This window comes from Marmota monax, unplaced genomic scaffold (assembly GCF_021218885.2).
Source record: "Marmota monax isolate L192 unplaced genomic scaffold, Marmota_monax_Labrador192_F-V1.1 WCK01_AAM20220418_F8-fsc00021, whole genome shotgun sequence".
In the NCBI taxonomy this organism is placed as follows: Eukaryota; Metazoa; Chordata; class Mammalia; order Rodentia; family Sciuridae; genus Marmota; species Marmota monax.
This window is the reverse complement of record NW_026695228.1, coordinates 3,001,922-3,015,686: the sequence shown is the minus strand read 5'-3', so window position 1 is coordinate 3,015,686 and position 13,765 is coordinate 3,001,922. Positions and strand designations below refer to the sequence as shown.

The window sequence follows — 13,765 nt, the reverse complement described above, 5'->3', positions numbered from 1 at the left end:
CTTTTTTACTATTAATTTGGGAGAATATTTTTAAATTGTAAATGAATTGAACACTGCCTGGAAGTTCTGAAAGCTGAAATACTGGTATCTCAGTGAAAGGGTGAGAAGCAATTCATACATATTAATTCATTGACTACTTGACTCTGAGGCTAAGGATTAAATTCAGATCATATTATTAAAATTGAATTTGATCTTTATAGGAATATTGGATTCTTACCTTGAACTTGTTCAGAACACCTCTCTCTGGCCTTTTCTCTCATTATTTTGGGAATCAAAACATCTTTTTCAACATGTCTGAGATGCTGCTCTGGAGGAGAAAAAAAAAAAAGATCCTTATTAAAGGCTGAAGTAAATCACCAGACGAGGAGAAAAAGAAGTACTCTAGTTTGTTAAAATAAAAGCTTCTATAAATATATTTTTAAACAGCTTTTACCAACTGATAAAACTGTGATTGTTTTACTCACTAAAAAGCATTGGAAATGTATTTTTGATATACAATACAATGTGAGGAACAAAGGCAACCATCTTACCAAACATTTCTGCAAACTATATTACAACACTTACTTGATCATGTAGATTGGTCAAAATTAAAGTAATTCATCATCATTTTCTTAATAAAATAATCCTCAAAAACAAGATTTTTATCAATACTGAGATTTATAGCTAGATGGAAGAGATACAAGATTAAGTGATATAAGAATAGTTTGTCTACCTAGTAAAAAGAGTAGCCTAAGAAAGAACTGGCAGAAGAAAAAGTAGAACTGCAGATCCATATACAAAACAAAGTATTTAAGACTTCTGTTCATATTAAACAGAACTTCCACCATAAGACAAAAGGAGCAACTGCTACAGCATCCTGCCTGCTTCTTAAATTCTCAAAGTGCCCTGAAAAACAAAGAAGAGCTAAGCATCCTTGGTGAAAATAAATAACAAAGAATCTCTGAAAGACAAAAAGGCAGGTGAAATTGGATTAAAGGAGACAATCACATTTCCACAGAGCACCCAGGAAAAAACTGATGCTAAAAGTGGGTGTTGCTCTTTGCTCTGAAGTAGTAAACACACAGAGCAAGAAACTTCCCTTGAGGAAACTGGTTATTTGATGAAGTAACTCAGTGGAGCCAAATAGCTACCTTCTTTGCTGCTGTCAGACCATGGGTGAAAGAAGGAAATAAAGATATTTATTCCCAAAAGATCAAGAAGTTTCCCAGTATCCAGTGACACTCAGAAGACTAGGAATCCCTAAACTCTTATGAACTGATATATATTTTCAGAAAAGAGAACAAAAAAGCTCTCAAAAAGCAAACAAGATCAACAACAACAACAACAACAAAAATCCAAGAATCACCTAAATTTGGTGAAGGGCAACACAGTGAAACAGGAAATCCAATCACAATTAATCAAAAAGTAAACGATCCCTGAAAGGGTTGAAAGAGTAAAGAAAATAAGATTTTAGAAAAAGTAAAATAAATATCTTTAGGCAAATAAAAAGACAGGAGTCTTTGGATGGAAAAAGACCATGGATATTCAAATGCACTTTGATGGAATATCTGAAACCCAAAAGTCAAAATTTTGTGTTAGAATTTTTTCCATTTTGACAAGTAATGGGAATCAGATGTGCATCATGTCTCCCTGGCAAATGTACACAACTAGACAATGAAACAACTGCAAGGTTGTGAGAGAATTACTTTATATGTAAAAAAACTATAGTAAGGTAAGCCACCAATTAAAAGTTAGGTTAAAGACACTTTCAGACATGTAGAAACTAAAATGTTTACCTCCTTCAAACCCAACAGAAAAAGAAGTAATTTCCTTAACACTTTGGTTGTGCAACAACTACTAATCAAACGAAGTGATGTAGAACAATAAACATTTTATTATGCTTAAGGTTCCTATAGTCAGAGGGGCCTCATCCAGGAACACTCAAATGACAGATGTTAATTTTAACAGAGGCAAAAGCTGTGACTGCTTGCAAAATTATTTCTTTCACCACTTGCATATCTGATATCTGGGCTGGAATAAGGAAGGGCTCAGTTAGAACTGTAAACCAGATCACCTACACATGGCCTGTGTTAGACCAAAATGCCTGAGAAAAATATGTAGGAGGAAAAGTTTATTTTGAATCACAAGTTCAGAGGTTCAATACCCAGATGGCCAATTCCACTGCTCTGAGCCGGAGGTGAGGAAGCACATCAGGTGCAAGAGCCCCTAAGAGGAAAGCTGCTCAGCTTGTGGTGGGGTCAGGAAGCAGAGGGAGGAAGAGAAAGGGTCCCACAGGAAAGATGAAACCTTGTAAAGGTACCACTAGTGTCCTACCTCCTCTAGCCACACCCCTCTGCCTAAAGTTACCACCTAGTAGGTCCATTCAAACTACAATAGACTGATTAGGTTACAACACATGATCCATTCACTGAACATTATTGCACTAATATAGGAGCTTTGGGGGGATACCTCATATCCAAACCATAACATGCCCTCTCCATTTGGTTTGGCTTCTTGCAGTAAGACAAATGGGTCCTGAGAAAGAACAATCTCATAAGCAATGTCTGCAGATCAAGCATTTCAACACAATCAAGTGAACACTCCCTCTGGCCTTTTCTGACTTTGTCATGGAAGCCATGCAACACTATTCCTGATACATTATATGATTTCAAGTAATTAAGGACAGCCCACGTTCAAGTGGGGGTAGGGGTAGGCACTATTCTTTGTGTCAAAGCCACCTTATCAAAGAGCCTGAGGGATGGGATGCAATCTCTGTAAAATAAAACCTATGACTAGAAGTGATACAGAAAATACTTTATTAAAATAAAGATGAATCCATGATGCATATATGTGAAATATATAAAGCATATTAGAAAAATATACATGTAAATTTTTGTCATATTTTTATTGGTGAATTACAATTGTACATAATAGTGGGATTTGTTGTTACATATTTGTACATACACGCCATATAACTATATGATTTGTCTATTTCCCAATGCTTCCTCTTTCCCTCTCCACCTCCCTCTCCAGGGTTCCTTGTGTCTAAGGATCTCCTTTCAATTTTCATGACCCCCAACCCACTCTTTCCTTTTACTATCTACTTTCCATATATCAGAGAAAACATATGACCCTTGATTTTGAGTTATTTTGATTAACATAATGTTTTCAAGTTTATTTTCCTGCAAATGACATGCATAGGATCTAACTACATGAGGCTTTTGTGAATGGAATTGTTTCCCTGGTTCCTTTCTCAGCAGATTCATTATTGGTGTAAAGGAAAGCTACTGATTTCTATATGCTGATTTTGTAACCCGCTACTTTGATGAAGCTCTAGTAATCTTTTGGTGGAGCTTTTTGGATCTTCTAAGTATAGGATCATATCATCTACAAACAGGGATAATTTGACTTCTTTCTTCTCTATTTTTATCCCTTTTATTTCCTTTTCTTGCCAAAATTTTCTTGCTTTAAATTTATGTTTTAAAATTATAAAACACTTGAATAACATTATCAACTAACTTAACCTAATATTTACTGACTACTCCACTAAAGATCAGCAGAACATTTATCAAAATAACATATTTTGGCTATAAAACAAATCTCAGTAAATTTGAAAAAATTCAAACTATTTAAGTATGTTCCTAGATACCAATGTAATTAGAAATCAATAACAGAAAGATCTTTGGATAATTTCTAAATATTTGCAAGCTAACTAATACTCTTATAAATAACTCATAGATCCCAAGATATCCAAAAGAAAAATTGGAAAATATTCTAAAATAAATGAAAATGAAAGCAGCATATCAAAATTTGTGTGATGCAGCTAACGGAAATTTGTAGAACTAAAAGCCAGCATACAAAAAGAAATATCTTAAATCAGCTTAAATTTCTACCTTGAGAAGTCAAGAAAAAAGGGACTGGGATTGTGGCTCAGTGATAAAGCACTAGCCTAGCATGTGCGAGACACTGGGTTCGATCCTCAGCACCACATAAATATAAATAAAATAAAGGTATTGTGTCCAACTAAAACTAAAAAAAAAAAAAATTAAAGAAAAGATAAATTAACATGAAGCAAGCAAAAAAATATAATGATAAAAATCAAAGCAGAAATCAATTAAACAAAAGCAAAAATAAAAAATACACACACACAATTGAAACAAAATCAATGAAACCAAAACTGGTTATTTGAAAAGATCATTAAAATTGATAAACCACCAGCCAAAGTAAAACCACAAGTCACAAACTCCAATATCACTCCAAAAATGATAAACATTTTTAAAGGGTAATAAAAGAATATTAAGTACAAATTTAGGCAAATAAATTTGAGAACTACAAATGACATGAACAAATTCCTTTAAAAATACAACCAACACTTATTCAATATATTTGTTAAAGAAAATGAATTTAAAGTTAAAAGAAAATTCCAGGCCCAGATAGTCTCCCTGATGATTGGCTGAATATTTAAGAAAAAAAATTATCAATTCTACAAAAATTCTTCATCCAGAAAATTACTCTTAGCCAGCATTACCCTGATACCAAAACCAGACAAAGATATAACAATAACAACAAAAAAAAACCCCAGCATCTTAATAACCTCATAAATGAAGATGGAAATGTATTACAAAAGATTAAAAATTGAACCTAGTAATATATAAAAAGATAAAACCTCATAACCAAGTAGAGTTTATCACAGAATAAAAGAGTTCACTTAATATTAAAACATCAGTAAGTATACTAATAATATTTTAAAAAGGAAAAACAAGCCCGGTGTGGTGGTGCACACCTGTAATCCCAGCAGCTCAGGAGGCTGAGACAAGAGGATCTCAAGTTCAAAGCCAGCCTCACCAAAAGCAAAGTACTAAGCAATTCAATGAGACCCTATCTCTAAATAAAATACAAAATAGGGCTGAGGGATATGGCTTACTGGTCAAGTGCCCCTGAGTTCAATCCCCAGTGCCAAAAAAGTAAAAAATTTAAAAAATTAAAAATAAAAATAAGAAAAGGAAAAACACAGGGTAAACACAATACGTAAATCAAAGGGGACACTCAAAAACTAAAAAGAAAGTATTTTCTCTGATCATAAATAATAAGAAAATCCCCTAACTCTTGGTAATTTAACAGTACATCTGCAAATAATCTAAGGTCAGAAAAGAAGTGTAAAAGATTAAAAATTAAAAAATAAACCAACTTTGTGAGAAAGCTAGGGTACTGATGGGAAAACTGATAGCAATAAACTCTCATAGTAGAAAAGTGTCAAACTAATATCCTAAGCTTCCACTTGATGAAACTAGAAAAAGGAAAAAATGAACTTTATATAAGGAGAATAATAACAAAGAACAGAAAGCAATAAATTTGACAAAAGAAATACAAATGAGATAAACACACTGAAGCCCAGATGGCTTAATTAATAAATTTTCTAAATTATTTAAAGAACAAACAAGCTCCAATTTTACAGTGTCTTCCCAACACATTTTAGGAAACCAACACTACCTTTATACCAAAAGGAACACGGTATTTATAAAAGAGACATACACATACCCCACAGTCCAATATCCCTCATGAACACAGATCAAACAACCTCAACAATGTAATCTCAGCAAACTGAACACATCAAAATATAAAAGAAGAAATATACCACAGCTAAATTGGGCTTATTCCAGCAATACAAGACTGATTCACTTATCTAAAATTTTATTCAATATGATACATTATATTAATAGCTTATAAAAGGAAAATTATATAATCACACCAATTGATACAGTAAAAGACTGGACAAAATCCAATATACATTCATAAAACTAAATGAACAAAAAAGTCTTCAATAAACTAAGAATAGAAGAAAATGTCTCTAACTCAATTAAGTATCTGCAGCCAGGCATGGTGGGCCAGGCCTGTAATTCTAGCAGCTCAGGAGGCTGAGGCAGGAGGATCCCCAGTTCAAAGCTAGGAGCTAAGCAACTCAGTGAGACCCTGTCTCTAAACAAAATACAAAATAGGGCTGGGGATGTGGCTCAGTGGTTGAGTGCCCCTGAGCTCAATTCCCAGTACCAAAAAAAAAAAAAAAGAGTATCTGTAAGATACTATCAACAGAAGGCTGAGGCAGGAGGATGGAGAGTTCAAAGCCAGCCTCAGCAACTTAAGAAGGCCCTAGGCAATTCAGCAGCAATTTAGGCCCTATCTCTAAGATATCTCTCTCTCCATATATATATATATAAAAAAGGCTACAGAATGCAGCTCAGTGATTAAGCACCCAGTAGAAAAAAAAATCTGCAAAAAACCTACAGCTAACATCACACTGGGTGGCAAAACCCAAAACACTTTCTTTGTAAGAGCAGGAACATAAAATAATACTACATAGAACTGGTTGGAAATGTAACTAAGTAGTAGAATGCTTGCGTAGCACACATAAGGCCCTGGGTTAGATCCCCTAAATTGCAAAAAGAAAAAATGACGTATACTACTATATACACACCTATTAATGTGTATTAGAACTGGTGAAAACTGAAAAGCACTATAATCTCATTAAAGTATGATACCAACTTCAATTTCCTGGTTTTGATATTTTACTACAAATTTTATGTCACTCCTAGGAAAATAGGATAACCTTACATGAGACACTATGTATTACTTTTTACAACTTAATGTGAAGTCTTCATTACTTCAAAATAAAAAGCCAAAGGAAAAAAAACTTATGGAAGAAATCATGAGAAAATCTTCATGACAGAATTAGGCAAAGAGCTATATATGATACAAATATATGATCTATAAAAGAAAAAGAAATCAATAAATTTGACTTCACCAAATTTACAGACATTTCCTCTGTGAAAGTTCATTTACAAATCTCATTTCTGACAAAGGAGCTGTACTTGGAATATATGAGGAATTCCTTAAACTCAACAGTAGGAAACCAACAACCCAATTAGAAATAGGCAATTGATTTGAACAGACACTATACCAGGATATGGAAATGGAAAATAAGTCTAGGAAGAGATGCTCAATATTATAGGCCATTAGGGAAATCCAAATTAAAACTACAAACAGATGCTACTCAAGACCTATTAAAATAGATGAAATTTAAAAAATAACAATTTACCAAGGACTGACAGGAATACAGAGCAAATGGGTCTGAAGGGAACAATACCGTACAGTCACTGTGAAGTACGCACTTTCTCACAAAGTTTAGCAAAAACTAACCCTACAACTCAACAAATGCACTCCCCAGGATTTATCCTAAAAAAATGAAAACAAAAATCTACATAAAAATGTCATTGTAGCTTTATCTGTAATACCAAAACCTAGAAATAACACAAAAATCGTTCAACAGGTCAATGAATAAACAATGTTCATCTAGAAAGTTAAATATTCCTCAGCAATAAAACAAAATGAACTTTTAATACACAATAACAACTCAGATGGGCTTTAAGGACATTATGCTAAATAGAAAAAAAAAGATAATCCTAAAGGCTACATAGTATATAATTCCATTGATATAAAATTATGGAAGTAACAAAATTATAGCAATGGAAAACATTAGTGAGGGTGACGCTATTAGGAGGTAATAAGGGATTTTCTTAGTGGTAATGGAACAGCTCTGTACGCTGCAGTCATGGTTACTTAAATCTTACTTAAATCTTCACATGGGATAAAATGTCATAACTATAACTAAGATATGTATGTATCTGAGTCAACAGTATCATGCCAATGTCTTTATCATAGCATTTTGCCCCCAACATTTTTTTTTCACTTTTTCCCTAAAAGGAGCCTTTTATTGATATTTATTCCTAATGTCCCCCATAAAATATTAACATCAAAAATATATTTAAAAGTTACATACTGAATATGTAACAGGGCTTTTATATATTAAAGAAGCAGAATTTTTGCCTCCACCCAATAACAAGTTTTGTCCCCGTTGGAAGCAGCATCACACCCACTGGGAAAGTGTGTACTATGATTATGTCATATAGTATCATTAGAAAAAGATGGTAAAGGTACATGAAAACTATACTAGTTTGCAATTTCTTGTGAATATTAAATTATTACTATACAAAGTTATGATAATAACAAGTCAAAAATGTATACAAAAACACAGGATCTAGAACAACCAAATAACACCAAAATAGGGGAACAAATTTGGATGACCTGCAGCAACTACAAAGTTTTACCATAAAGCTACACAAAATGTTGGGGTAGTACTGGCATAATTAGATTAACCAAATAAAGTAACATAAAATACAGTCCAGAGTACTTTCATGGACTATAAATTTATTTGGACAAATACAACAAGGCTAGTCAATGATAAAATAAAAGCATTTTCAATAAATGGTGGCAGAACAAATATGTGAACATGTAAAATATCAGCCTGATCCCACTGATCCCCTATTTCATTTTATTCACAAAAATAATCCCAGTGATACTAGAGGCTGAGGCAGGAGGATCACCAGTTCAAAGCCAGAGTCAGCAACTTAGGCCCTAGCAACTTAGAGACCTGTTTCAAAATAAAAAATACAAAGGTTTGGAGATGTAGTTCAGTAGTTAAGTGCCTCTAGATTAAATCCCCAATACCACAAAAATAAAAATAATTTGTCATGGATTACAAACCTACATGTAAAATTAAAACTATTAAAAAAATTAATTCCTTGGAGCAAAAAATTTTTAAAGAGAATACAAACAACCGTACAGGAAAAAAGTGATAAATTTGACTTCACCAAATACAGTATTTTCTGTTCATCAAAAGATAATGTTAAGGAAATTAAAAGGCAAAACCAGAGACCAAGAGAAACAGTTCAAGCATATGTATATGAAAAAGAACTTGAATACAAAGTATATAAAGAATGCCTACATATAATAATTACATGTAGTAATAACAACAACAACCCAATAAAAAGTGGACAAAAATATCACTAAAGCTAAACAAATTATAAATCTACACACGAAAAGATGCCCCAAATCGTTAATCATCAAAAATGCAAATGAAACCTATGATATTATTTCATAACCACAAAAATGACTAAAATTAAAACACAGACAACACTGAACAATGGAGACAATGTGAAGCAACTAGAACTTTCATACATTACTGATAAAAGTAAATAGTAAATTTCTTTGGAAAACTTCACTATGCCCAGAAAACAACTTATACAAGTCTGTTTATAGAAGCATTATTCCAAATGGCCAAAAGTTACTTAGCAACAAAAAAGAAAGGTATTATGGATACCCTACAAACAATACTATCATGAATACTGACACACTCAACATGTGTAATCTCAAAAATACTTGCTACTTAGCTATGTGGTTGAAGAACATGCAAAATTAATCTGCAGTGACAAAAATGGAACAGTGGTTGTCTACGGGTGTGGAGAGGGGTATTCTGATGGATGTCTTGATTAGAGTATACACTTATGAAAACTCACTTGAAGGCTGTAAATGTCACTAGCTGGTCATCTCAACTTAAAAAAATTTAGCTTTTAAAAAGACACATAGTTTAACAGATATTTTAACACATAAATTATTACAAATTAGATAATTAAGTAGACAAAAATCTTATGCTTTTCTCCTTAAAGATTGCTGCTCATTTTTTAATTTAATTTCTATTGGTCAAGGTGTTGTTCCATAGATAACAGGCTATAATTATTTATTGCTGGTGTACAGGTTCAATTTTTCTTTTAATATTGTCCTTAAAACCCACACAACTTTACTCTATCATTACTCTGGTAATCTGACAACAGATTCTCTTCTAGTATCTAAGTAGACAATTTTAGGGACTGTTTTGTGTCTTCTAATTCTACGGCTACATTCTTTAGGAAAAAATAGTGAATATTAATTAACAGGATGATTATCTTGAATGCTTAAATTCTTTTTAGAATTTATGATTTACTTATGACTTTCTTGTCTGTATTATTTTGATATCGAAGTTACATTATTTAAACAAGAAATTAGGGATTTTTCCCTGCCTCTAATATTCTTTGAATCACTCTGTACAGGTTGAATATCCCTTATCTGAAATGACTGGGACTAGAAGTGTTTTAGATTTAGAATTTTGGAATATTCACATAGATTTTACCAGTTTAGCATCCTAAATTGTGCAGTTTCACATTTTGGAACATTTCAAATTCTAGATTTCCAGATTAGGAATGCTCAACCTATATAAAGATTATTACCTGTTCCTTCAAAATTTGGCAGAAACCACCTGTGATGGTCAATTTTATGGATCAGGTTTTACAGGTTATAGACACCCAGTTTTTTTTAAATAAACACTAATTCAGGTGTTGCTCTGAAGATATCTTGCAGATTTATGTAAAGGAAATTACCCAAAATAATTTGGGTGCACTTGATTCAATTAGTTAAAAGGATAAAAAGCAGAACCAGGCTCTCCTGAACAATTCCACTAGATGACTACAGCTTCAGCTCTTGACCAAGAGTACTAAGCCTGCGCTTTCTGATAGCCTGCCCTGCTCCATATTCTAGACTTGCCCAATTGCTGGCCCACAATCAGCTGAGCTAGTTTTCTGCAATAAATCTCTTAAAATACAGATAGTCACATATAGACGTGTAGATGTGCATATAGATCTCCTACTGATTTTTTCTTTCTTTCTTTTCCTTTTTATGAGATGCAGATCCATCACTTATCAGGGCCTTGGTTTGGAAGTATGTATGTGGGGCATGAAGACGCAAAGAGAATTTTAACAACTAATTCAATTTTCTAAGGGATTTTTATTCTTGGATCACTTGGAGTTTTTTTAAGTTTAAATTTCTCAAGGACACTTATCTCACCTAAAATTTCAAAATAATTATATGAAGGTATTCACATGATGTTTTTTCTCGTTATCACACCTCTAGTTGTATCCCAATTTTGCTGCCTATGATAGGACAGTTTTTCCCTTAAGAACCAGAGTATAAATATTTTAAGTTTGCAGGCTACATACCATCTGTGTGTGTTTGGGAGGGGGGGGGGGGTATATTTTCAAACAACCCTTTAAAAAGGTTACTAACCATTTCTAGCTTCTGCAAGCCTTACCAGATTTGGCCCACAAGGGAGTTTGCTGAAATCTGTGCTATACTATTTATCTGTGCTTTCTCCTTTCCCTTTGTTTTGAAAGAAACTGCCATAAAATTAGAAAAAGAAAACTAAGCTTATAGAACAAGCTGAAAATATGAATGGAGAGAAAAGGACAGATAGATTCAAGAGAGATTTCACAAGAGTGGCAGGGCCTGAAGGGACAAAGGAAAATAAATGATTCAAGGAGGGCACCCTGTTTTCTGGCTCCAAGTGAAATGATGTGACCACTCACTGAGACAAAGAATGCAAAAGACCAGGGGCTGTTGTGGACATGTTGAATTTGAAATGCTCTTGAGTCATCTTGTTGACTAGAAAGCTAATGTGTACTTAAAGAGGAAATAAAACTAGGACTATCTCCACACACTCCATTTCACGGTTGTTATAGCATAAGTCATAATCAGATCTCAACAATTAACAGTGTAACTACTGAGCAGATTCAAATAAATATTGTGATATACTGATCAACTTTAGAAAATCAATTTCAAAGTTTTACCTCTTTCACCTCTGTTTTAATTGATATCACTTATTTATAATGTACCAAATGAATCTCTTTGTTCTATAAATCTTGCAATGGTCACACATAACTAAAGCAATTTTTAAATCAGTTTTCTGGATACAGATTTAGTAATACTGAACCATTTTTGTAATATTGAGCCATTTTTCCATAAATAAATTATAATAGGAATTTATCTTCATTATGAATTCTAAGTTAAAATAGCCCTATCAAACAAGTTCTTTAAACTGCTTACAAAAATTCCTTCTGATCATTCTTCTAAAACCTCCTAAGGCAAATAAATAATTGCAGAATTGCATGAATACTAATTTCAGTTTCCCAAAATCTTGGCATTGCATCAAAAATATCCCTTATAAAAATTTATAAATTTAAAGATTTTGCACTTGGTAGCACACCAGTCATTAAACATTAATTATTAATTAATTAGATTTTTATGATTAATTAACTTTAAACCTATCTTCAACACTGAAAATATTATAGATATGGAACTTTTCATAAAATTCAAAAACTTCTGATTCCCTTCATGTCAATGTTGTATACATGTTATACGTTTGTACAAGAGCCTGGAGAAAAAAAATTTTTTTTTGAAAGTTTCCTTCTATATAGTCACATGAATTTATAAAGCAGGGTAACACAATCACGGAAAATTTCCAAAGCTCCAACTTCTCAACATTCTATCATCACCTAAAAGTCAATTTTCACCTTTTTCACTGGCTGAATTTGTTAGCTCAGATTTTGCTTTGGGGCTCATGTATTCTTGCAATATGGCAGCACCAGATTATAAGGCTACTGATAACAGCACTTGCAATGAATCGACAAAGATAACAGTGAAACAAATCAGAGTATTACAGAATCTTCATAGCATGTTCTGATTTAACTAACTCAGTTCTTATTTAAATTAATTCCACTTTTTTTGGGCGGGGGGAGAGGTGTACAGGGGATTGAGCCCAGGGGACTTAACCACTGAGCCACATCCCTAGCCCTTTTTTATATTTTATTTAGAGAGAGGGTCTTGCTGAGTTGTTTAGGGCTTTGATAACATGCTGAAGCTGGCTTTGAACTCATGATCCTCCTGCCTCAGCTTCCCAAGCCACTGAGATTAACCAGCTCTTAATGCCAATTCAAAAAAACTTCCTAGGTACTCCTATTTGTTCCTGAGTCTTCATAGTTCCATGCTACTATTTACTCTAGAGGGAAACACACACACACACACACACACACACACACACACACACAAGAAAAATGCTTGTAATAAATCTGCAAAAGTATTTTCATTAGCACAGGTTCAATCTTTATTTTCCTCTCCTTTATTAGCTACCAAGAGCATCAAAGAGAAAGCATCAAGTATAGAACAATAAGATCATAGTTCTCAATTGTTACTTCCTAAATACCTTACTTCCTAATATTCATCACTGTGACTAAAATACCTGATAAGAAGAACTTAAGAAAAGGTTTATTTTCGCTCAAGGTTTCAGAGGCTGAATCCATGGCAGGCCAACTCCATAGCTCTGGGCCTGAGAAGAGGCAGAATACCATGGCAAAAGGGCATGCTAGAGAAAAGTTACTCTGTTCCTGACAGCCAGCAAGCAAAGAGAGCTTTGGTGCAAGAAGTCAAGGATAATAAAATCCCCCCAGTGACCTACTTCCTACAGCTATGCCCTACATGTGTATAGTTACCACCCATTAATCCATTCAAATTATTAATCCATTAAACGAATTAATTTGTTAAGTTACAGCTATCATGATCTAATCATTTCTCCTCTGAATATTCCTGCATCGTATCACACATGAGCTTTTGAGGAACACCTTATATCCAAACCATAACACTAAGTGCTTCCCACCAGAAGCTAGGCAGACTCTAGTTCCCTCCATATGGATGCTCATGACAAGATTTTCATGTTCTTGCCAGCTTGCTCATACCCTCTTGCAATAATAAAAGTGCAACATGAGGAAAGGAATGAAGGAAAGATCTTAAATTGGGAAAATCAAGACAGTTAGGATCCATGTGTCTAATACAGTCTTACCTTCATGCTATTTTTACTGACAAAACAAAAAGGAGACAAGGACGATGAAGGCCATACAGTCTTCATAACAACCCTCCTAGGTTAAATATTTTGATCAAATTGTACAGATAAAGAAATGGAGGCTCACAGAGGTAAAATGACCCAAGTCTCTGATGAAAGGTAACATTAAGTCATATAACCAAGATCTCAAAT

At 33.4% G+C, this 13,765-nt stretch overlaps 1 protein-coding gene across 1 annotated transcript in view; it reads right to left on the bottom strand.

Moving 5' to 3' along the window:
- The window catches only part of Cmc1 (C-X9-C motif containing 1), a 71,610-nt gene that overhangs the window by 51,995 nt on the left and 5,850 nt on the right, over nucleotides 1–13,765 (bottom strand). Inside the window, exon 2 of the mRNA XM_046437665.2 lies at nucleotides 218–307. Coding sequence (XP_046293621.1) covers nucleotides 218–307 — 90 coding nt within the window. The remainder of the gene's footprint in view (nucleotides 1–217; nucleotides 308–13,765) is intronic.